This window comes from Salmo salar, chromosome 26 (assembly GCF_965601325.2).
Source record: "Salmo salar chromosome 26, fSalSal1, whole genome shotgun sequence".
In the NCBI taxonomy this organism is placed as follows: domain Eukaryota; kingdom Metazoa; phylum Chordata; class Actinopteri; order Salmoniformes; family Salmonidae; genus Salmo; species Salmo salar.
The window spans coordinates 3,589,326-3,614,995 of NC_138316.1; the positions used below are offsets into that span (position 1 = coordinate 3,589,326).

General features: G+C 42.7%; 1 protein-coding gene across 3 annotated transcripts; it reads right to left on the minus strand.

The window, feature by feature from the left end:
• Nucleotides 1-486: 486 nt before the first annotated feature.
• Nucleotides 487-25,500, minus strand: sncaip (synuclein, alpha interacting protein). 3 transcript variants are annotated; one of them, XM_014174910.3, is made up of 10 exons: nucleotides 25,376-25,500; nucleotides 10,650-10,747; nucleotides 10,299-10,350; nucleotides 9,332-10,176; nucleotides 9,042-9,221; nucleotides 8,508-8,621; nucleotides 7,115-7,240; nucleotides 5,914-6,083; nucleotides 3,946-4,035; nucleotides 487-3,821 (listed from the first exon to the last, which is right to left on the minus strand). In XM_014174910.3, exons 2-10 carry the CDS (start codon nucleotides 10,704-10,706, stop codon nucleotides 2,822-2,824), a joined length of 2,634 nt encoding a protein of 877 aa, XP_014030385.2. In that variant the 5' UTR covers nucleotides 10,707-10,747; nucleotides 25,376-25,500; the 3' UTR covers nucleotides 487-2,821. The 3 variants fall into 3 exon arrangements, with proteins under 3 accessions (XP_014030385.2, XP_014030384.2, XP_045564291.2); XM_014174909.3 differs by having other exon boundaries at nucleotides 10,299-10,371; XM_045708335.2 differs by having other exon boundaries at nucleotides 10,299-10,371; nucleotides 10,650-10,732; nucleotides 25,376-25,478.
• Between the last annotated feature and the right edge of the window lie 170 nt (nucleotides 25,501-25,670).

Sequence of the window (25,670 nt, forward strand, 5' to 3'; positions counted from 1 at the left end):
CTATTGGTTGAATTGGGTTTAAAAAACAGCATAAACCCAATGTGTTGCATCAATTTTTTTTGCCAACCTCTGTCAGGCTCCTTAATGTATAGAGTAGTCATCTTTAACTATGCTTGCTAAGAAATGATTGAATGGGCTCAATTTAATGGACTCCTTTATTTCCTGTTCTGATTATTTGTATGTACTGTATTTTTATTTTATGAACCACTCCACGCAAGACATTCCATGCACAGGAAAATAAAGTTACTTGAATTGAATACTTGGCCAATGGCCACATCACTTCAAGGGACACAACTTACATTACATGTGTAATAACTCTGTATTACCTCATCATGATGAGATTTTATCTTGATTATGGATTGTGGTGAGTCAATACTGACTCATGACTGCATTTGGACTTACATCTGAGAACAACCCAGGTAATGTTTCAAACCTTAACAATTTCAGACTTGTTTTGAATCCACAGAATCATACAGACAACCAGGAGACAGAAGACAAGTAATGGTTTATTTCAGCTCTGAGTTTGTCGTAACTAGTGGGAGGACGCAAAGCATCATCAATATTAGGTTTTGTATGCAGAAAGACGGAATTAACCAAACAACTCTTTTACAAAATGTAAAATACACTTTAGGTTTAACACCACACATAGACTAGAGCAACTATTGCATTTGTACTGAGGGAAGTATCAAATTCATTGTTTGACATTTTGTCAAATGTGTGTTACACCAAAGATAAAATCACAAAACATGATCAACCATTTATATTTCACCAGAGCCCTAACAATGCTATCATAATTAGAAAAGGACACGTATCCTCATTCTCAAAGTGTGGTTATATTAAATCACTGCATTCAAACCTCTCATCAATACATGTCACTGATACAGACAGGAACTCAAATATTGGCAATAACCAACCACTGCATAGATAATGAAACTACGAATGACTAGAAGTGATGTGAAGGAAGCTTTAAATATATACAGTGGTTTCAAATACACTGAACTAAAATATAAACGCAACATGTAGTGTTGGTCCCATATATAGCACAAATTTGTTTACATCCTTGTTAGTGAGCATTTCTCCTTTGCCCAGATAATCCATCTACCTTACAGGGGAGGCATATCAAGAAGCTGATTAAACAGCATGATCATTGCACAGGTGCACCTTGTGCTGGGAACAAACGGCCACTCTAAAATGTGCAGTTGCCACACAACACAATGCCACAGATGTTTCAAGTTCTGAGGGAGCGTACAATTGGCATGCCGGCTGCAGGAATGTCCTCTAGAGCTGTTCCCAGACAATTTACTGTTCATTTCTTTACCATAAGGCGCCTCCGACATCCTTTTAGAGAATTTGTCAGTACGCCCAACCGGCCTCACAAACACAGACCATATGTAACCATGCCAGCCAAGGACCTTCACATTCGGCTTCTTCACCTGTGGGATAATTTGAGACCAGCCACCCTGGCAGCAGATGAAACAGTGTTTTTTATTTAACCATTACTTAACTAGGCAAGTCAGTTAAGAACAAATTCTTATTTACAATGATGACCTACCCTGGCCAAACCCTAACCAGAACGGCGCTGGGCCAGTTGTGCGCCGCCCCATGGGACTCCCAATCACGGCCAGTTTTGATACAGCCTGGAATTGAAACAGGGTCTGTAGTGACGCCTCTAGCACTGAGATGCAGTGCCTTAGACCACTGCACCACTCAGGAGCCCACAACTAAAGAGTTTCTGCACTAACTGTCAGAAACCGTCTCAGGGAAGCTCATCTGCATGCTCATCCTCACCAGGGACTTGACCGGACTACAGTGGGCAAATGCTCAACTTCGATGGCCACTGGCATGCTGGAGATGTGTGCTCTTCACAGATGAATCCCGGTTTCAGCTGTACCGGGCAGATGGCAGACAGCGTGCATGGTGTTGTGTGGGCGAGCGGTTTGCTGATGTCAACGTTGTGAACAGTGCACCATGGTTATTATATGGGCAGGCATAAGATACGGACAATGAACACAACTGCATTTTATCGATGGCAATTTGAATGCAGATACCGTAACGAGATTCTGAGGCCCATTGTCGTGCCATTCATCCACTGCCATCACCTCATGTTTCAGCATGATAATGAACAGCCCCATGTCGCAAGGATCTGTACACAATTCCTGGAAGCTGTCCCAGTTCTTCCATGGCCTGCATACTCACCAGACATGTCACCCATTGAGCATGTTTCGGATGCTCTGGATCGACAGCATGTTCCATGTCCCGCCAATTTCCAGCAACTTTGCACAGCCATTGAAGAGGAGTGGGACAACATTCCACAGGCTACAATCAACTGTCTGATCAACTCTATGTGAAGGAGATGTCACACTGCATGAGGCAAATTGTGGTTAAACCAGATACTGACTGGTTTTGTGATCCATGCCCCCTACCCTTTTTTTTAAGGTATCTGTGACCAACAGATGTATATCTCTATTCCCAGTCATGTGACATTCATAGATTAGTGGCTAATGAATTCATTTCAATTGAGTGATTTCCTGATAAGAACAGTAACTTAGTAAAATCTTTGAAATTGTTGCATGTTGCGTTTATATTTTTATCCAGTGTATACGCTTTGTGCTAGTGCACATTAAGTGCATGTGAAAAACCACAGATTGTATTACCAATGGTATAACTGTGTGTGCATAAGTATACATACTCTAATACAATTGTATTGGATACTTCAGAGGAGACTTCAGTTACAAAAAAATTGTCAAGTTGATCAAATACTGTGAGAGAAAGTACAATGCTTTTTTATTTTGTCCTTAAATTTTTTCTTAAAAAAAGGCCCCTAAACAGCACTAGCTTTGCTCTTGCCCTTGGAGTGCCCACATGGACTGGTTTTAACCTCAGTTTTCCTGCCAGGCGAGCCCTGGGACACACCACAGCTTGACTGTTTGACAGAGGGAGACGTTTGGACATTATTATTGTTGCTGTTCTGATTTCCACTCAGCGATTCCATTAGGGAGCGGAATGTCCCGAACGGGCGCTTCACCGTCTCGGACCCTGTAGGAGTCCTACCTCCGGCTCCTTCTTTACTGTGGGCACCCTTGGGCGGCTCACTCTCTGGTGGTCCCGTCTTGTGAACCACCTGCTCATCAAAGGTCACCCTCAGTTTCAGGTTCTGGGAGGTCTTCCTTCGAGAGGTAGGCGATTTGAGTGCACTTTTGGGGCTCGTCGTGATCTTTTGTCCATTGTTGTAGTCGGGGAAATCTCCACCGGCCTCCTGTTTCCCGTCAGCGTCAAGCTCGCTTTTGTCCGATGTGGGCGAGGGGTATCCATCCATGGACTTGGAGGTGCTGAGGGCGAAAGCTGACTTGTGCTCGGTGGTCGAGGTGTGCTTCTTCATGCCCAGATGCAGGCTGCCGACAGGCTCCTCGCTCTCTGCGATGGGCAGGTGGCTGGGTCTCTCTAGGCGCACCCCTGGGGGGGGGCCATGTTTGGCCTCTTCAGGGGGGTAGGTGTCCGAGTCGGACTCGCTGAGAGAGCGCTGCATGATCTGCTTGAGTCTGGCCAGCTTCAGCTCCCGTCTTTCCACCACCCCCATCCTGCGCAGGGGCCCAGGGTTGGCCCCGTTCAGACTAGGAGGCCCCGCTCTGGAGCCCTCCTGGAACTCCAGGGACAGCTTCTCCTTGGTGCACACCTTGTCTGAGATGTCTTTACCCAGCAGTTGGCGCAGGACGGTGTCTGAGTCGACGCTCCTCTGCCTCAGGATCCAGTGGCCATCCCCGGGGGTCCCCTCTGCGGTCAGGGTCATCTCAGGCCACGCCTCCACAGACGGAACATGGGAGCTGATCATCAAAAAGACAGAAATGACTGATTTGGGTATATTTAATTTACATGTACGTGCTTGTAATCAATGTGTAGACGGTGAATGGTGTACAGTATAGTACAGTATGTGGTGGAAGATCAGACCTGGGTGATCGTGGCAAAGTTCCCTCTGCTTTTGAGGGATCCAGGTGTAGCTGAACTTGATTCTGTAGAGCATTCGTCTTTGTTGCTTGTCTGAAAATTTTTGGAACAATATATAATGATAACACTGACATGCAGGCAAGGTAAGTTAACCAGCTATGGAAATCTTAATTTATAAAACATCGATTCAGTAAAATGAACCTCCTGAAAATCCTCAGTGCATCTCCATTTCCAAAACGTATAGAAGTTTGCATGCTAAAAATGTACATTTTCTGAAATGCTGCGGTTATTACACCTTTTTAAAGAAATTATTATTTATTTTTATCCACATTGGTGTAAAGACTAGGTTTATGTGCATCCCAAATGGCACCCTATTCCCCATGTAGTGCACTACTTCTGACCAGAGATGAAGTGCACTGATAGCCAGAGGTGAGACCAAGACACTGTTATTCGAGTCACAAGTGTTGTAACAATGGTACATACATCTTCATCAGACTTATTGATTATTAATAATATTTCATCACTATTAATAATACACATCACTACATGGAACAATAATTTTCTCTCGTGCAACGTACTGACTCCAAAATGTGGCGCACAGTCCACGTAGCCTAGAATGCACACTGAGGTGGACGCAACCAGAATGACAGAGACATAGGACACAGATACACGGAACTCCGACATAAACAAGGAAATATGAACAAAGGAAACGATACATTGAATTAAATAAACAGAACTTCCACCACATGAGTCTCACAAATGCTCATGTGAACAATAAACCTCGCGCCGCCTCAGAGTGTAAGAAATGGTAAATTAAAATGTATCGTATCAAACAGCAAAGTCCAAGTGTTGCAATAAACAGTACGGGCATGGAATGATGAAATGCTACCAATTATTGTCAGATTAGATGAAACATAGATTTACCATGTATGCATTTAAAACATGTGAAAGCAACAGCAACCATTTTGACAAGAAAACAAAGCTCTACACTGGCGAGAATTGCGCCACAGTAATAACAAATTTTAACATCAAATTCCAAATGCAAGATTCATAAGTAAACTATACATTTCAAGCACTTTCGACATGCCAAAAGACCAGTAAGCCTATGCTATTAATTGTTCCTTGATGCCCCATTGCTGGTGAACTTTCATTTACATTTTAATTACTGAACAGATGCACTTATCCAGAGCGACTTACAGGAGCAATTTGGGTTAAGTGCCTTGCTCAAGGGCAGACAGATTTTTCATCTAGTCAGCTCGAGGACTCGAACCAACAACCTTTCTGTTACTGGCCCAACGTTCATAACCACTAGCCTGCCTGCAGTTAATATTCTTGATCACCAATTTTTTGGGGAGCTGCATATTTATTTATTTATTATGTCAATCCTCTCTCACTACCATTTCATGTTTGCACTGCACCTGTACAGCAAACCATCAATCTGTTCGCTAGCTCACCCGACCTGTGTTGAGGGTGTGAGGGTCGAGTGTGCATTTCACTAGCCAATCTGTTGCATTTTTTTGCTAAGGCGATGCTGTGGCTACTGTCTCTGGCTGCACGGAGAGTGATCCACGGAGACTCTGTGCCACAATGAGTGACAAAATGTTACAAAACCTGGCCGGATAATTTCAAGTCATCAGTCTCAAGTCTTGAGAATCCAAATCAAGTATTACGTTCTTTTCTTTTCTATTAAGTTGAGTCTCAAGTCATCAAATTTGAGACTCGAGTCCAAGTCATGTGACTCAAATCCAGAACTCTGCTAATAGTACTATATAGGGAACAGGGAGTAATTTCAGACAACACAAGTAATCTGAGGTGAGTTAAAGACCGCATCCCGAATAACACCCTGCTCCCTATATAGGGAACTACTTCTGACCAGGACCCATAGGCCTCTGGTCAAAGTAGTGCACCATGTATGCAATAGGATGCTTTTTGGGACAGATCAAAAGAGTCAGACAGGAACCTCCCACTCACTCGTTGAGCTGCTTGGTGAGCTTGACCACCTGGGAGGCCAGCGACATGCACGTCTCCACCACCACCAGGTAGCGGGCGCAGGTGGTGTGGCCCTGCCGCTCAGCGCTCTGGGAAGGCCTCTCGCCGCCCTGGTTCTGCACGGTGACGTTGGAGCCGTACTCCACCAGGGTCTGAGGAAAGAAAGACATGCTGCTTTGTCAGTTCATGTAGTAGGAGCTCCAAACAAAGACCTATCGGCTGTTAGTAGTGTCTGAAATGGCATTGAAGCCTTACAAAAATAATGAATAGATGTTCAAGAAAATGGTACAGAAAGCATTTTGTGCAAACGGATGGGCAAACATCCAAAAAGTAAATTTACAAATGTCCTTATCGTCCAGTATTCTTTCTCTAAAACAACTTAGTTTAACAACAAAACATGCAAATGAAATCTGTATTCTCTAACGTACATAGAAGTGCAGAAACAAAGTAAAACAGTGTTTTCAATATTTCCTAGGCCCAGCTTGTCTCTCTGAAACATAGTTAATGTGGTCACCGACCATACTTTTGATACGTCTGGCTTGCTGAATCAACAGCAGGACACTAATCATGAGTAGTATATCCAGCCCGCATCCTCATTCTACTTTGTAAAAGCACAGTCTAAAGTCCAGATCCTCTCTTTTACAGACAAGGGCACAATAGAATGAGGAGGCGGGCCGGATATATTACTCCTGATTTGTTTCCTACTGTTGATTCAGCAAGCCAGGAGCAACCAGACACTGCACTTGACACATTTACGAAATTGCTTATTCCAGTTACTAATAAGCATGCACCGTCTTGCAATAAAATGCAAATCAAGTACTTAAAAATCATACAATGTGATTTTCAGGATTTTTGTTTTAGATTCCGTCTCTCACAGTTGAAGTGTACCTATGATAAAAACTACAGACCTCTACATGCTTTGTAAGTAGGAAAACCTGCAAAATCGGTAGTGTATCAAATACTTGTTCTCCCCACTGTATATATATATTTTTTTTTGGGGGGGGGGGGGAGCTAAAGAATCGATATCTTCAAAAATAACATTCTTGAAGCACACGGCAAACAGTTGAGTGTCAAAAACCCAGCAGCATTTCAGTTCTTGACATAAACCGGTGCGCCTAGCACCTACTACCATACCTTGTTCGAAGGCGCCATGCTTTACCAACAGCCACAGAGGACCACATACCTGAATGCAAGTGAGATGGCCGTACTGAGCAGCTACATGCACTGCACTGTTTCCGTACTGGTCCACTTCGTCCAGAGAAATGGCTTGCTCTTGCATGAATTGGAGCAGCCATAGCAGAACCTTTTCCTAAAAGAGAGATCATGAACATCCAAAAGGACAAAATATACAGAAAAAAAGATGAAAGAAAATGGGATTCAAAAGTCATACAATACAATATTTAGTGTGGATAGATATTGCGGTGACAGAAATGCTGCAGTGGTGACCACACTGCAATATACTGTATATATTTCCACACTTAAAATGCACTACGCAGAAATCGCTCTGCCATTTCCTGGTTGCTAAACTTAATAGCCTAATGTCAGTGTATACTTTACAAAACAAGCAAGTATAGTGTAGAGAATCATTGTCTCATCTAAACAGCTGTGAAATAACTTTTCCATAATCAAAAATATTGTATTTTCAGCTGGTGTACAAAACCTGAAAGTAAAAGACTCAAAAACTAAACTTAAGCACACAAAGCATTGAAATAGTGCACATAGAACAGATCTACCACTTCTTAGACTTGCTTTCAATAAGAATGGCAGATCTATAACCCACATTTCTATGTGAATTGGTCAGGTTGCCCAAAAAGTTAGATATTACAGTATTAATGTTGTGTATATTATATATATATATCTATCTCTTATGTGTAATTGTTTTGTTTTTACTGTATCTATGTTGTATATACTGTATGTAGATTATGTGTACCGTAATTTCCAGACTATTAAGTGCACCTGAATATAAGCCGCACCCACTGAATTAAAAAAGCAGCAGTAAGCTTTAGTTGTCTTTTTGCACTGAGTCAATTCCTCACGCTGCTGTTTCCAACGTCTTATCATCGACTCATTAAGACCAAGCTCCCGTGCAGCAGCTCTATTTCCTTTTCCAACAGCTAGATCAATCGCCTTCAACTTGAAAGCTGCATCATATGCATTTCTCCGTGTCTTTGCCATGATGAGGGTGACAAAATTACTACTGTAATCAGAATGATGGGAAGTTTGAGAGCGCTCTATTTAATCTAAACAGTAAACTAAAAGGTTGTTTGACCTTAATCCGTTCGGCAATTTCATTGGTCTAATGAAAGCTTCATGCCGCCAAAAAACTGAGCACGTCACAGAATGTGTTTTTTTGGAGAAAAGAAAATTGAAAGCGGGAAAAATCCATATATTAGCTGCGTCATTGTTTAAGCCGCGGGGTTCAAAGCCTGGGAAAAAAGTTGCGGCTTATAGTCCGGAATTTACGGTAGGTTCTTTTGTCTCAATTCGGTCTGTATTTTCGGTTCCTGGTACATGTAAATGTCGAATAAAGGTGACTGTTTATGATAGGGTTATAAAACGGTGTGCGTCTCCCTCACCTGTCCGTAGCGGGCTGCGTAGTGGATGAGACTGGGGTGCTCTCGGCTACAGCTCAGCTCGGCGATGGCCTCCGTCTCACTCACCATCCAGCGCACACACTCCAAATGGCCGTTCTGCACGCACACAAACACATGCAAATACGCACAAGTTATTCTGTAGATCAGTTTGATATAGACACTGTCCTGATGCTCTTTTATTGAAGACAAGGAATGAAAGAGGGTAAATGCGAAAAATACAGATATGTATCCGAAACCCAGACTTGCACAGCCGGAGACATGGTGTCATCTTTCCCCACAGGAATATCAAGGTCTTAACTAACAACCAACTTTAGTAGGTCTTCGTTCCAAATGGCACCCTTTTCACTATATAGCGCAGTACTTTAGACCAGGGCCCATAGGGTGCCATTTAGAATGAAACCTAGACGTCTGCCTTGGTTGACATGTTAGGTGGACATGATTGGACATGGTTGATTCGCCATGTCCACAAGTTAGGTTTTCTAGAGGCCCTGACCCAATCTCTAACCCCTCACTCACCTTCACCCCGAGCCCAGCAGGTGTAAGCTGGTGGTTGTTGCGCTCGTTGAGGCAGTCCTCTCCCATGAGGGAGGTGAGGTGCTGCAGGCAGTCAGCGTGGCCCTGGGACGCAGAGATGTGGAGCAGGTTGTTCCCCTCCTCGTCCTGGATCAGCTCCAGGTTATCAGCCGCCAGGTGAGGCTGTGGACAGAGAACACCAGGAAAAACACTCAGTGAGTTGCTGATACAAAATGGTATTGTTCATATAGTCTACAACTATATTATGGCTTTTCCCCATTCTGTTGACTTACCAACAGAGAAATCTGCCCCTCTCGGATGATATTGATGATGTTCTGGGATTTCTTGGTCTCGTCATCACACTCTCCGTGCAGTCTTGTACCGTTCCAGGTCTTACTGCTGTCCTGCCTAGACCCAGCACAGCCCTGGAGGGGGAACATCATTGCCTGGCTGCTCCCAGGGGTGTCAGCCCCTGTCTTGTGTGCCTGTGTCTCTGGGTAGGCCCTGTTGGCTAAAAGTTTATCCATGTCTGAGGCAGAGGAACAGCTAAGTGATCCTGGTGTGGAGTGGTCATAGCCCCCAGTGGGTGGTCGGTGATTGTCCGGGTCCAGAGATTTCAACTTCCTCATATCAGACCACTTGACGGGCGAAAGCATACAGTACTGGGTGACACTTGCAAGGCTCTCAGGGTGGGTAAGTGTTGAGGTCTTAATGCCGTGGCACCTCTCACTGGCGTTGCCACCGCCGCCCACCGTCCTTTTGTCATGGGGAACTCTGGGAAGAGTAGAGACATGTTGGCTGGATTTAATGTAAGGCACGTCCAGTATCTCATCCATGTCCAGGTCGTAGTGCTCCAGCTCCCCAAAAAGAGCTCCTCCGGTACCCATGCTCTTGGCTTTAAATCCCTGGCCTTCGCAGGCTGCAGGTGTTTTGTCTGAGGCTTCTTCTTTGCTGCTGCCTTCCCCATTGTGAGCCTGAGCCTCGTTGTCACTCTCGTTGTCAGAGGTCTCCGGTTGATGTTTGAGTGGCGAGACCCTCTTCACAGGTCGGAATTTGCTGTGGACGTCGGCGATGCCGGTCGGCTTGATTCCACCGCCACTATGTGACGACACACCACGGCTCCAGTTGATGGCTGGGGCTAAAGATGGTAAAATAAAACAAAAACGTTTCCATCTGCCATTTAGGCTACCTGTAGTGCTACAAAATAATAAGGCATTCGTTTTTTTGAATACATTTACAATAATAGCCTACGGGCCACACCTTGTCTTTCTTCTCCCTGACCATCGTTTCTTCTGGACAGCTCTGGAATGTTCTTCAAGGATGTCACAGAATACTTTTACAGGGAAGAGACCATCAACATGTATGTTTATAAGCGCTTATTACATTGAAATATTAATTTAGCCAACTGTAGCCTAGAAAGTACTTCATACAGAGGTTTCCCCAGACGACACAGATTAAGACTGGTCCTGGACTAAAAAGCAAACTCAATGGAGATTAGGTTTAATCTGTGTCCAGGAAACTGCCCCATAGACTATATTACATCCCCTGGCATAGCCAGATGGTGTGTAACTATTTATTGTAGAACAACGTGAGTTTTGGACTTTTACTCACCACTGAATCATCAGTGAAGTCAATCTCATCCAAATCCAAGTACTCAGGAGCATCCATCTTCAGTCAGCATTATTCTTGACACCCTAGTGAGAAGCAACCTGTTTGATAAAGCCTGATATTAGCATTCCACATTAATTTACAGCCTAAGTAAAGACAACTTTGTGATTTATAGATCTGGACTGTGTCTTAAATAGCACCCTATTCCATATTGAGTGCACTACTTTTGACCAGGGCCCATAAGGTACTATATAGGCAATAGGATGCCATTTGGGACACACAATTGACTATAGGCCACTTCCTGCAAATCTGTGATGACCAAGTTTCTATGACCTGGAGTGGCTGAACTGTCTCGATCCAAAAGTCACCCAACAAAGCTGATCAACGTCTTCAGGCTAAATCCTTTAGGTGACTCACTTAGAATGTTCAACGTAATGTGATTAGCTGTGCAGTGTTTAGGGTTGACCCCATTTAGTTGACTGGTCGATTGATTGGTCGATAGGCTGTTGGGCGACAGATTTCTTTAGTCAAGCAGTCGCAACTTTGATTACTTTTTCATGGTGCACAAGACACCCGTCTGATTCGCACCTGTCTCAATGGACTAATCCATTGCGGAGGCCACGGGGATGGCAGAGCCCATCACTATAAGACATGTGATACTGAAATTGTATATGGTTGTATTATGTAAAAATAATGGTGCTACACGAATAAATCAAATATTATTTTGGATACGGTCGCTGTCCGCAGTTCTGAAACATAATCTTCAGTGTCCCGTAGAATTGGCGCCTTTCTCTTTGTTGCTATATGCATAATAGCAAAGTTAACCAGCATATTGGGATTGAGAACAATGCAGCGGAGGCAGAAGCAGCAGAAACGAGGAAACAGCCCTTCCTTAGCCTAATTGTCTAAGAAAATTGAGAGAATAAACCCTGAATTAATTAGGCCTATAATCAATAGCCTAACTGTTATATGTGCCTGGCTTTATAAATCATCCATATACAGTCAAAATTGGTCATACCCACTGTTTATTTAGACTATTTTCTACATTGTAGAATAATAGTGAAGACATCCAAACTTTGAGCTGTTCTCTTTATTATTTGAGCTGTTCTTGCAATAATATGGACAAATCTTCTGTATACCACCCCTACCTTGACACAACACAACTGATTGGCTCAAACGCGTTAAGGAAAGAAATTCCACAAATTATCTTTTAACAAGGCACACCTGTTAATTGAAATGCATTCCTCATGAAGCTGGTTGAGAGAATACCAAGAGTGTGCAAAGCTGTCAAAGGCTACTTTGAAGAATCTCAAATATATTTTGATTTGTTTAACACTTTCAGTTACTACATGATTCCATATGTGTTATTTCATAGTTTATATCTTCACTATTATTCTACAATGTAGAAAATAGTAAAAATAAAGAAAAACACTTGAATGAGTAGGTGTCCAAACTTTTGACTGGTACTGTATATCTACAGAAATAAGACAGATCTTGCTTCTGTTGCCTGTTTGAGTGTTTGTTTAATAGCCTACTGATTCCGTGAGCACCAAGCCTCATGCAAATGGAAAAATGTTGGATAAAGCAATTCCCCAGATTCAGCTGTTTTAATCTGTGCTATGCTGTAATAAAGGCTTTACAATTTTTGTTAGAACAGACTGGTATTACTTACAAATTGATTTAGTGTTGTTTACACGGTTGCAAACAGGCAGAAAAAAATATTGTAATGAACACAGCTCTTGCTCATATACCCTCCTTTTTCTTGATCTACTTCTTATTGTTATTATGATCATTATAATAATAAGCAATGTCGTTACATGTATAATAGCCATGTGTAACCACCATCGAGCTGTAAGATTAAGAGCGCATCCTGTTTAGTCTTACTTAGGCCTATAGTTCAATATATAGGCTACGATATCAATCAATCATTTATTTGTTCATGCCATCAAACGGTATAGGATACAAACATGCTTTGAAATGCAATGAAGCATTTTAGTTTTAAAATTAAATAAAAGTGTGCCTTGAATAATTAGCCTAAACAAATAAATAAACCGCAATTCACGAATGCATGCAACTGTTTTTAGTCTACTGAAATAAAGGCTTTATATATTTATTTTTTCCTCATTAGAACAGACTCTGGTACACTTATTTATTTAGTGTTGTTTACACTTTTTCTTAATGGTCAGAAAAAGTAATAATATTGTAATCTAACAGCAGCTGTTTGGCACACATAATACTCACGCAACGGGTGCTCCTATACCCTCCTTTTTCTTGATCTCCAGTAGTTTCCACAACTAAGTCAAATGTCTTCCACAGATCTGACTTCCCCTTTCCCTCCTGAGCAACCAGTAAACATTCACCTGTTTCAAGTTTATTTTTCACTTCGTCATCATCCATGTTGCTGTCACGTGTTGAGGTTATAACCAATTTATTGATGTGATCATGAAAGGCTATAGGTCAGGTCCTATTGGTGACATACATGCGATGCTTACATGTTTCACGCAAAGAGAGCAAGGGTTGAGGGAATAATCTACATTGTAGAATAATCCCAAAACAAATTAGGGATTACGGTAACAGAACTTTTCAGTCACAAACAAGTAAGAAACTAAATGGCTGAAATGATGTTGCAGCTTCAGCACGGACAGCGGAAATAAACACTTGCTGTGCTGTGGTGCCTTTTCGCTGCAGTAGGGAGGAGAGCAAGACAATGTGAGCCAGTCACACAGGCACTCGCTGTCTTTTTTTTTTTTTTTTTAACAGCGTAACCACCGAGCTCTTTGTGTCATTTGTGTGTCTTAATTAATCAAATGAATGCGTAAAGCATTAGACAAGCTCAGTGCATATGTTGTTGATTTTATAGAAACAAATAAGGTGCATCTGTCTAGATATGGAAAAATACGTTTAAACATTTAGACCAATCGATTGGTCGAAAGAAGAGGACGACTCTCGGTCAACGAAGATTTTTTTTAGTTGAGGCCAGTCCTAGCAGTGTTACAGAAAATGATTGCCTTGAATCTTGAAAACAATGGTGCCTGAATCCACACACTGGATTCAGGCAGCCTCAATGACTTAGGCTACACTTGTCACAAAATGGCATCCCATTCCCTATTTAGTGCGATACCATGTGGGCCCTGGTCAAAGGAAGTGCACTACATAGGGTCAGGAATAGGGTGCCACTTGGGATGCAGATATTGAGAGAAGAATGAAAACCAGCATTTCCTGTGGAAACTGTATGGCTGCCAATATTGTGTCAGGAACTGCATAATCTGAGAATGTAGGTCTAGGATTACAGTTCATTGGCTGTCGGGAAATCTATAAATAATAGGCTGCCTTTTCATTCACTACAAGATTAGCCTATTAGCTAAATTAATATATAGGCTAGATCATGTGCAAACTGAAAAGCTTTCTAAAGTCAGTAGCTAGTTAAAAGCTACAATTCAATTAATTGGACATGATTTGGAAAGTGACACACCTGTCTATATAAGGTTCCACAGTTGACAGTGCATGTCAGAGCAAAAACCAAACCATGAGGTTGAAGGAATTGTCAGTAGAGCTCCAAGACAGGATTATGTCGAGGCACAGATCTAGGGAAGGGTACCAAAAAAAATGTCTGCAACATTGAAGGTTCCCAAGAACACCGTAGCCTCCATCATTCTTAAATGGAAGAAGTTTGGAACCCCAAAGACTCTTTCTAGAGCTGGCCGCCCGGCCAAACTGAACAATCGAGGGAGAAGGGCCTTGGTCAGGGAGGTAACCAAGAACCCCATGGTGACTCTGACAGAGCTCCAGAGTTCCTACTATGGAGAAACTTCCAGAAGGTTAACCATTTGGTTTAAATAATGCAAAAACAAATTGTTGGAGAAGAAAGTAAAAGTGCAATGTGCCATGTGAAAAACCTAACGTTTAAGTTCCTTGCTCAGAACATGAGAACATATGAAAGCTGGTGGTTCCTTTTAACATGAGTCTTCAATATTCCCAGGTAAGAAGTTTTAGGTTGTAGTTATTATAGGAATTATAGGACTATTTCTCTTTATACGATTTGTATTTTATATACCTTTGACTATTGGATGTTCTTATAGGCACTTTAGTATTGCCAGTGTAACAGTATAGCTTCCGTCCCTCTCCTCGCTCCTACCTGGGCTCGAACCAGGAACACATCGACAACAGCCACCCTCGAAGCAGCGTTACCCATGAAGAGCAACGGGAAAAACCACTCCCAAATCTGAGAGCGAGTGACGTTTGAAACGGTATTAGCGCGCACTCGCTAACTAGCTAGCCATTTCACATCGGTTACACCAGCCTAATCTCGGGGGTTGATATGCTTGAAGTCATAAACAGTGCAATGCTTGAAGAATTGCGAAGAGCTGCTGGCAAATGCATGAATGCTTACGAGCCTGCTGCTGCCACCCATCGCTCAGTCAGACTGCTCTATCAAATCATAGACTTAATTATAACATAATAACACACATAAATTCGAGACTTTGGTCATTAATATGGTCGAATCCGAAAACTATAATTCCGAAAATGAAACGTTTCTATTTCAGTGAAATACGGAACCGTTCCGTATTCTATCTAACGGGTGGCATCCCTAAGTCTAAATATTCCTGTTACATTGCACAACCTTCAATGTTATGTCATAATTATGTACAATTCTGGAAAATTAATTACGGCCTTTGTTAGGAATAAATGGACTTCACACAGTTCGCAATGAGCCAGGCGGCCCAAACTGCTGTATATACCCTGACTGCTTGCACGGAATGCAAGAGAAGTGACACAAATTCATGTTAGCAGGCAATATTAACTAAATATGCAGGTTTAAAAAAATATACTTGTGTATTGATTTTAAAGAAAGGCATTGATGTTTATGGTTAGGTACATTGGTGCAACGATAGTGCTTTTTTCGCAAATGCGCTTGTTAAATCATCACCTGATTGTCGAAGTAGGCTGTGATTCGATGACAAATTAACAGGCACCGCGTCGATTATATGCAACGCAGGACACATTAGATAAACTAGTAATATCATCAACCATGTGTAGTTAACTAGTGATTATGTTATGATTGATCGTTTTTTTATAAGATAAGTTTAATGCTAAATCGCAACTTACCTTGGCTTCTTGCTGCCCTCGCGTAATAGGTAGTCAGCCTGCCATGCAGGCTCCCCGTGGAGTGCAATGTAAGGCAGGTGGCTAGAGCGTTGGATTAGTAACCGGAATGTTGCAAAAACGAATCCCCGAGGTGACAAGGTAAAAATCTGTTGTTCTGCCCCTGAACAAGGCAGTTAACCCCCGTTCCTAGGCCGTCATTGAAAATAAGAATGTGTTCTTAACCTGTTGGGGGTAGGGGGCAGTATTTGCACAGCCGGATAAAAACGTACCTGATTTAATCCGTTTACTACTCCTGCCCAGAAACTAGAATATGCATATAATTAGTAGATTTGGATAGAAAACACTCCAAAGTTTCTAAAACTGTTTGAATGGTGTCTGTGAGTATAACAGAACTCATATGGCAGGCCAAAACCTGAGAAGATTCCATGCAGGAAGTGCCCTGTCTGACAATTTGTTGTCCTTCTAGGTTATCTCTATCAAAAATACAGCATCTCTGCTGTAATGTGACATTTTCTAAGGCTTCCATTGGCTCTCAGAAGGCGCCAGAAAGTGGAATGAGAGCTCTTCAGTCTCTAGGCTAAGTACAGCAGCCCTGCCTAGGGACAGTGACACTGGTGATGTGCGTTCATGTGAATTCTCCATTTTGTTCTTTCAGTCTTTGAACGAATACAACGTCGCCCGGTTGGAATATTATCGCTATTTTACGAGAAAAATCGCATAAAAATTGATTTTAAACAGCGTTTGACATGCTTCGAAGTACGGTAATGGAATATTTTGACATTTTTTGTCACGAAATGCGCCCGCATGTCACCCTTCGGATAGTTACCTGAACGCATGAACAAAACGGAGCTATTTCAATATAACGATGGATTATTTCGAACCAAAACAACATTTGTTGTTGAAGTAGAAGTCCTGGGAGTGCATTCTGACGAAGAACAGCAAAGGTAATCCAATTTTTCTTATAGTAAATCTGAGTTTGGTGAGGGCCAAACTTGGTGGGTGTCAAATTAGCTAGCCGTGATGGCCGGGCTATCTACTCAGAATATTGCAAAATGTGCTATCGCCGAAAAGCTATTTTTAAATTTGACACCGTGATTGCATAAAGGAGTTCTGTATCTATAATTCTTTAAATAATTGTTATGTATTTTGTAAACGTTTATCGTGAGTAATTTAGTAAATTCACCGGAAGTTTGCGGTGGGTATGCTAGTTCTGAACATCACATGCTAATGTAAAAAGCTGTTTTTTGATATAAATATGAACTTGATTGAACAAAACATGCATGTATTGTATAACATAATGTCCTAGGAGTGTCATCTGATGAAGATCATCAAAGGTTAGTGCTGCATTTAGCTGTGGTTTTGTTTTTTGTGACATATATGCATGCTTTGAAAATGGCTATGTGATTATTTTTGGCAGGGTACTCTCCTGACATAATCTAATGTTTTGCTTTCGCTGTAAACCCTTTTTGAAATCGGACAGTGTGGTTAGATTAACGAGAGTCTTGTCTTTAAAATGGTGTAAAATAGTAATATGTTTGAGAAATTGAAGTTATAGCATTTATGAGGTATTTGTATTTCGCGCCACACGATTCCACTGGCTGTTGACTAGGTGGGACGCAAGCAATTTCATATTTTTTTTCTTCTGTGCTGGCCCCCCATGGGAATCGAGCCCACAACCCCCCCCCCCCCCCCCCCCCCCACATAAAATAAATAAAAAAATGGCAAATCGGTGGCCAAAAATACTGATTGTTATGAAAACTTGAAAATCGGCCATAATTAAAATCGGCCATTCCGATTAATCTGTCGACCTCTAGTTTGCACTACCCTCTGTAGCACCTTACGTTCAGATGCCGAGCAGTTTCCATAACAGGCGGTGATGCAACCGGTCAGGATGCTCTCGATGGTGCAGCTGTAGAACCTTTTGAGGATCTAGGGACCCATGCCAAATCTTTTTAAGTCTCCTGAGAGGGAAAAGGTTTTGTCGTGCCCTCTTCACGACTGTCTAGGTATGTTTGGAACCATGATAGTTTGTTGGTGATGTGGACACCGAGGAACTTAAAACGCTCGACCTACTCCACTACAGCCCCGTTGATGTTAATTGGGGCCTGTTTGGCCTGCCTTTTCCTGTAGTCCACGACCAGCTCCTTAGTCTTGCTCACATTGAGGGAGAGGTTGTTGTCCTGGCGACCTCCTCCCTATAGGCCATCTCATCGTTGTCGGTGATCAGGCCTACTACTGTTGTGTCGTCAGCAAACTTAATGATGGTGTTGGAGTTGTGTTTGGCCACGCAGTCGTGGGTGAACAGGGAATACAGGAGGGAACTAAGTACACACCCCTGAGGGGCCCCAGTGTTAAGGATCAGCATGGCAGATGTGTTGTTGTCTACTTTTACTACCTGGGGCGGCCCGTCAGGAAGTCCAGGATCCAGTTGCAGAGGGAGGTGTTTAGTCCCAGAGTCCTTAGCTTAGTGATGAGCTTAAGTGGGCACTACACTATGGTGTTGAACGCTGAGCTGTAGTCAATGAACAGCATTCTCACATAGGTGTTCTTTTTGTCCATGTGAGAAAGGGCATTGTGGAGTGCGATTGAGACTGCATCATCTGTGGATCTGTTGGGGCGGTATGTGAATTGGAGTGGCTCTTGGGTGTTCGGGAGGATGCTGTTGATGTGAGCCATGACCAGCCTTTCAAAGCACTTCATGGCTACCGACATGAGTTCCAAGGGCCGGTAATCATTTAGGCGGGTTACCTTCACTTCCTTGGGCAGGGGGAGTATGGTGGTCTGCTTGAAACATGTTGGTATTACAGACTCGTTCAGGGAGAGGTTGAAAATGTCAGTGAAGACACTTGCCAGTTGGTCCTCGCATGCTTTGAGTACACGTCCCGGTAATCCGTCTGGCCCAGCGGCTTTGTGAATGTTGACCTGTTTAAAAGGTTTTGTTCACATCGGCTACGGAGAGCATTATCACACAGTCATCCAGAACAGCTGGTGCTCTCGTGCATGCTTCAATGTTGCTTGCCTTGAAGCGAGCATAAAAAGCATTTAGCTCAACTGGTAGGCTTACGTCACTGGGCAGCTCGTGTCTGGGTTTCCCTTTGTAGTCCGTAATAGTTTTCAAGCCCTGCCACATCCGACGAGCGTCAGAGCCGGTGTAGTAGGATTCAATCTTAATCCTGTATTGACACTTTGCTTGATTGATGGTTCGTCTGAGGGCATAGCGGGATTTCTTAGCGCACAGATTAGTCTCCCGCTCCTTGAAAGAGGCAGCTCTAGCCTTTAGTTCGATGCGGATGTTGCCTGTAATCTATGGCTTTTGGTTGGGATATGTACGTACAGTCACTGTGGGGCCGACGTTGTCGATGCACTTATTGATGAAGCCGATAATAGACGTGGTGTACTCCTCAATGCCATCGGATGAATCCCGGAACATATTCCAGTCTGTGATAGCAAAACAGTCCTGTAGTGTAGCATCCGCGTCATCTGACCACTTCCGTATTGAGCGAGTCACTGGTACTTCCTGCTTTAGTTAGTGCTTGTAAGCAGGAATCAGGAGGATAGAATTATGGTCAGATTTGCCAAATGGAGGGCGGGGGAAAGCTTTGTATGCATCTCTGTGTGTGGAGTAAAGGTGGTCCAGGATTTTTGTCTCTGGTTGCACATTTGACATGCCGGTAAAAATTTGGTAAAACCGATTTATGTTTGCCTGCATTAAAGTCCCTGGCCACTAAGAGCGCCACTTCTGGGTCAGCATTTTCTTCTTTTCTTAAGGTGGGTGGGGTTATCGTTATATCCTGCCTGTTTGGCCCTGTCCGGGGGTATCATCGGATAGGGCCACAGTGTCTCCTGACCCCTCCTGTCTCAGCCTCCAGTATTTATGCTGCAGTAGTTTATGTGTCGGGGGGCTAGGGTCAGTCTGTTATATTTGGAGTATTTCTCCTGTCTTATCCGGTGTCCTGTGTGAATTTAAGTATGCTCTCTCTAATTCTCTCTTTCTCTCTCTCGGAGGACCTGAGCCCTAGGACCATGCCTCAGGACTACCTGGCATGATGACTCCTTGCTGTCCCCAGTCCACCCGGCCATGCTGCTGCTCCAGTTTCAACTGTTCTGCCTATGGAACCCTGACCTGTTCACCGGACGTGCTACCTGTCCCAGACCTGCTGTTTTCAACTCTCTAGAGACAGCAGGAGCGGTAGAGATACTCTGAATGATCGGCTATGAAAAAGCCAACTGACATTTACTCTTGAGGTGCTGACTTGTTGCACCCTCGACAACTACTGTGATTATTATTATTTGACAATGCTGGTCATTTATGAACATTTGAACATCTTGGCCATGGTCTGTTATAATCTCCACCCGGCACAGCCAGAAGAGGACTGGCCACCCCTCATAGCCTGGTTCCTCTCTAGGTTTCTTCCTAGGTTTTGGCCTTTCTAGGAAGTTTTCCCTAGTCACTGTGCTTCAACACCTGCATTGCTTGCTGTTTGGGGTTTTAGGCTGGGTTTCTGTACAGCACTTTGAGATATCAGCTGATGTAAGAAGGGCTATATAAATACATTTGATATGACATGGCCTTATAGAGTTGGTTGAGAGCGGTCTTAGCGCCAGCTTCGTTTTGTGGTGGTGAATAGACAGCTACGAATAATATAGATGAGAACTCTCTTGGTAGATAGTGTGGTCTAAAGCTTATCATAAGGTACTCTACCTCAGGCGAGCAATACCTTAAGACTTATTTAATATTAGACATCACGCACCAGCTGTTATTGACAAGTAGACCCCCCTCCCCACCCCTCGTCTTACCAGAAGTAGCTTCTTCTCTGTTCTGCCGGTGCATGGAAAATCCTGATAGCTCTATATTGTCCGTATCTTCTTTCAGCCACGCCTCGGTGAAACATAAGATGTTACAGTTTTTAATGTCCCGTTGGTAGGATAATCTTAATCGTCGGTCATCAATTTTATTATCCAATGACTGCACGTTAGCAAGAAGAACGGATGGCAGTGGAAGTTTACTTGCTCGACTACGGATCTTCAGAAGGATGCCCGATCCGCGACCACTTTCCTGTGTCTTTTCTTCACTCAAAAGGCGGGGATCTGGGCCTGTTCGAGTGAAAGCAGGATATCCTTCTCATCGGACTCGTTAAAGGAAAAAGTTTCTTCCAGTCCGCGGTGAGTAATTGCTGTTCTGACGTCGAGAAGTTATTTTTTTCGGTCATAAGAGACGGTAGCAGCAACATTATGTACACAATAAGTAAAAAAATAAGTTACACAAAACGCGAAAAAACGAACAAAATAGCACAACTGGTTGGGAGAATGCAAAACGTCAGCCATGTTCTTCGGCGCCATCTTAAAACAAGATAATAGCCTGGCCAGCCGCTAATAGCCTTGGAAGCCGCTAATGGGCGCTATGGATCTCCACTATCTATAGCGCACACTAGCGGCTGTCCAGGCTACTACGCTAGCTAGGCTAAGTCTGGTCGTCACTAGTTACCACAGCCATAAACCCTGTCTATTTCAAAAATGTTGCTTCATAAAATCTGATCTTAAACCTGACCTTAACCACACTGTTAACTGTATGCCTAACCCTAACTTTAAATGAACACCAAAAATCATATGTTTGTTTTTATGAATTTTTACAATATAGACAATTTTGATTTTGTGGCTGTGATAATTAGTAAAACCGCCAAGTCCCGTTCCCCAGCTGGAATAGCCTAAAACATGCCACTTCAATACAGCTATGACCGAAAGTGACTTTTTCGTAACAGGTTAGGAGAATTTACGTAGCAGGTTAGGAGAATTAGGCTGAGTTCAAGTCAAGGGTCACGCTTACTACAGGCTCTATGCAGACGGAAGATGCAGTGTTGCAATGTCGTTTTTTGTTACAAAATATATGCTCCGGCATTCAACATACTCTTACTACCTGAAAATTGAGACACGCCATATCATTCCTTCCGCAGCTGAGGGGGCAGTGTTGTCGCTTGGTTCCTTGATCTGATCTATAGGCTAGTCATCAAAGTAGCCTATTTTGCATTACTAACCAAATATAATCTCAGCGACTGTTCAAACAGTAAACCAAACAACAAGAATCCACCCAAAAAGGTGATTATAGGCTATTGTGAAATGGTAGAACCTACTGTAGACAACTACCTAGCCATGTGCTTTTTTACTCTGTGACCAAAACATGATAACGTTCTATTTTTAGCTGATATATATGAATGAATACACAAGCAGCAAATCAAACTGGAATAATATTTTAGGTTAGCCTGGGAAGCCTAGGCTTGATGTGCCTTCCCAGTAATACACTTGTGTCCCCAGTGGGGCATCATATTCCTCCTTAACTAGCTTTAAACGGGGAGAAGGCAGAGAGAAACTGGGAAAATATGCATACTTTCTTTATGAAACACCATTTTCACCACCATGCTAGAGTGGCTAATGTCTAAGAATGCTACCTTCTGATGTTGTGCCTTACGTTCAGCCTTGGGTAGACAACAGACTGAAACCTGATTGGCTCAAAGCGATACACAATATCTGGGATTATCATTTCTAAGCATTAGCCACTAGCATATCGAAATCGGACGATATTAGCTAAAAATGCCAACATCGGCCCGATGTCTAGTTTAACGCTGATTTGCAAAACCGATGTCAAAGCTGACGTACATACGTAAGTAGATGACGTAATGACGCCACGAAAAATACAGCGCTACACAAAACAAAACGCAGAAAAACATACGCACACTTCCAACAACTAAACAAGTTAAAGTTGAGCAGTCATTTGAAAGAGTAAGAAAAATTCTGAGAGACAACTCAAAAGGCGAAATCCATTAACACCAAAATAATGGAATTCGTTATGCTACTTGCTAAGGTGTCACGACTGAAATTTGGACCAGCGTTGTCAGCCCCATGAGCATGCTGAGTCTGACAGCACAGTGGGTCGACGAGGATTTCGTACTGAGGAAAGCCGTATTGCATGCTCAAGAATATGCTGGTTCTCATATCACTGCTGCCATTTCAATGGCATTTGAGAACATGTTTGAAACATGAACACACTCCTAGCGCCATTCGAACAACTGACTCGAGAAATAAGCTAATCAACAGCGTCTGCAGCAGACGTGACACCCTCTCATGGCATTGGAACACCTGCTCAACAATACTGCCTACACAGACGTGGGGTTAAAACTTACAAAAGTACCCGAGGCTGTGAACAAGCGAGTCGGTGGTATTCTCTCTGAGCCTCTTTACTGTGTCGCCACCATGCTCGATGCTAGGTACAAGGACCGCTACTTTGATGCAGACAAGAAACGGGGTTTACGTGAAATGTTACATACACAGCTGGACAAGATGGAAACGGACACAGTGACAGTGCGCACCGAGGAAGAGAGGCCACGGACAGACAGAGCTGAAACTTCACTGCTTGACATGTATGATGAAATCCTGGTTGAGAATGAAACGACTGAACAATGAAACAGTACAGCAAGTAAGTGAAATAAATACATTTTGATTATGTTTTACTGGTGATGGGGACATACGTAAATGCCAACAAAATAACTTTTTGGTCAGTGTGTGTTAATAAAAATGTTAATATTGGTTATCGGTATCGGGTATTTTTGGCAAGGAAAATATCGGATATCGGTATCGGCCAAAAATGTCATACCGCTGCATCCCTAAATAAAAACATTACATGCATAATTGCATTTGCGGTCACTTTTGAGAATGGTGTTTTCCCACAAATGGAACATTAGCACTTATAGCCTACTGCCATGTACGCATTGCTGAGCTTATGTGAAGAAATAGCCTAATAGTTTGTCAACATTTTAAGCTAAACATTCTGATCTGTTGTGTCAGCCACATTGCGTAATTAATGTTTTTTGATGCTAGTGGTTGTATTCATTTAGGATCTATCGCATCCCGCAACTATCCCAGACTATGTTTGGAATATTTCTCTCACACAGAATAGGTCGACTTTTGTACTATGGGGGATATAGATTGACATGGGCTAGGGCTTTTGTTGTTCGTTAGGCCTATTCATCTTGTTGGCTGACGAAAAGTAAATGTGGACAGTTCTTCCAATATCTTCAATATGCACCTCGGAATTGGATAAGGACGCCCGTAGTTGCATCCCCGATGTGTCTGTCTTCACTTGTAGCCTGTGAGAAAGATCCGATCACGTGATGGAGAGCCATGTTAGTGAGGTGCTGCCGAACACGCAGCACTCAGGGAGAAGGGCACAACGGCCACTGGCTGCAAAAGGCATGGATTCTTTCAGGGTGCATTACAGCCACACAAAGGGGATGCCGCCATGAAATTCTAGGCATCATCAAGTGTTTGTCAAATTGTGAATGAGTGACTGATGAAGTGTGTACAGCCTGCGCAAAAAACAAAGCAGAGCTCATGCCTTTCAAGCAAGTTTTTTCAAATCATCATTAGAGTCGCATCATGCAGCCTTACAATGTATTAAACATCAAAACATATAGCCCAACATTTGTAGAACAACTAAAGTTACATTAATAACTCTAAATTAAGCACACAGCAACACCCATTTCTTTGTTAACCGCTACACAGAATAGCCGCATGTGCGCACTCCATCAAATCGTTTGGAGAAAATATCCTTCCTATTTTACTCAGCTTTGTTCAATTGTATCCTTTAATTGTATTCTAGAAAGCTCTGACGATAAATAAAGCTTATTAAAGAGCAGTGATACTATCAAGAGCAGTATTCGGGTTTCTTCTTTTTTCTCATTCTTCATACTATAAAATAATGCCACGGAATTCTAAGCAAATCTTGTCTGCTAAATGAACTAGAGTAGCCCACAGCTATTTGGCAAAGCCAGATCAGGACCTAACATAAGGACAGCTCAGAGTAAGCTATTCTGTTCTTCTGAAATAGACTACATTTCCTTCATATCATGCTTCTTTAGACCGGTCTAAAATAAATTACATTTTTTTTGGATTAGCTAGCTAGGACATGGTGTCGCCCTAGCCTCCTGGCAGTCATTGAGGAACAAATGGGGGCGCTCGATAGGCAGTGTTCATGAAGGAACCAATGGGATGCTCGACGGGGGGCATTCCTGAACATGCAGCAACGCCCCGAATTGCAGGCTGCAGTTGCACACTACCAAAAGGTGTCTCCTACTACAAAAATCCCACTCCACCCACTTAGATCAACGGAGTGAAGCTTGTAGTAAGCGAAAATATTTTCCCGAACCTGCTAAGAAAATATCTTCGTGCGGAGTGGTGTGTTTTTAGGGAGTCCCTGGTTAGCTAGCTAGCTTGATGGCTTGCTGGTATTTGGAAAACAAATAGCTAGCTAACGTTAGTTACATCAAACGTTAAATGTCTAACTAGCAAGCTAATTAACATGCAGTATAGGCAGTGAAAATTGGACATGGGGAAAAAAGGGTCTGACTGCTAGCTAATTGAGCAAGTATCACCATTCTGTGGTATGACCATCGACCCCAGCATCTCAAGGCAAGCAGGTTAGCCTTTTAGCTAACGTTAGCTAGCGAGCAGTTGGAAACGAATCAGGTCATCAAAAAGAGGGATGCAGATAGCTACACAAGTATTCAACAAACACAATCTCATATAGCTTAATATATAATATTATAAAAAATAATTGTTTTCGTTTACAATACCTTTTAGCTCAGTTAGCTAATGCCCAGGTTTTGTCTTCGACTATTTTCTAGGCTCAGTTCCAGATTCCAGCTGTTTTTGAGGTCCCAGACTGGACCAGCGTCTCATCAGGAACATTATAAAAGTACTTCCGTTCATGGAATTTCAGAAAACGTTAAAAATAAAAGTCCCCTACGTAATAGTAGAAAAGTGTCATTAACCTGTATTTATTCATGATATTGTTTATGAAAAAGCATTGTCTAAACATCAACAATGGTTCATACTTGTTCATATTTAAGTGACATTTGCATTAAATGG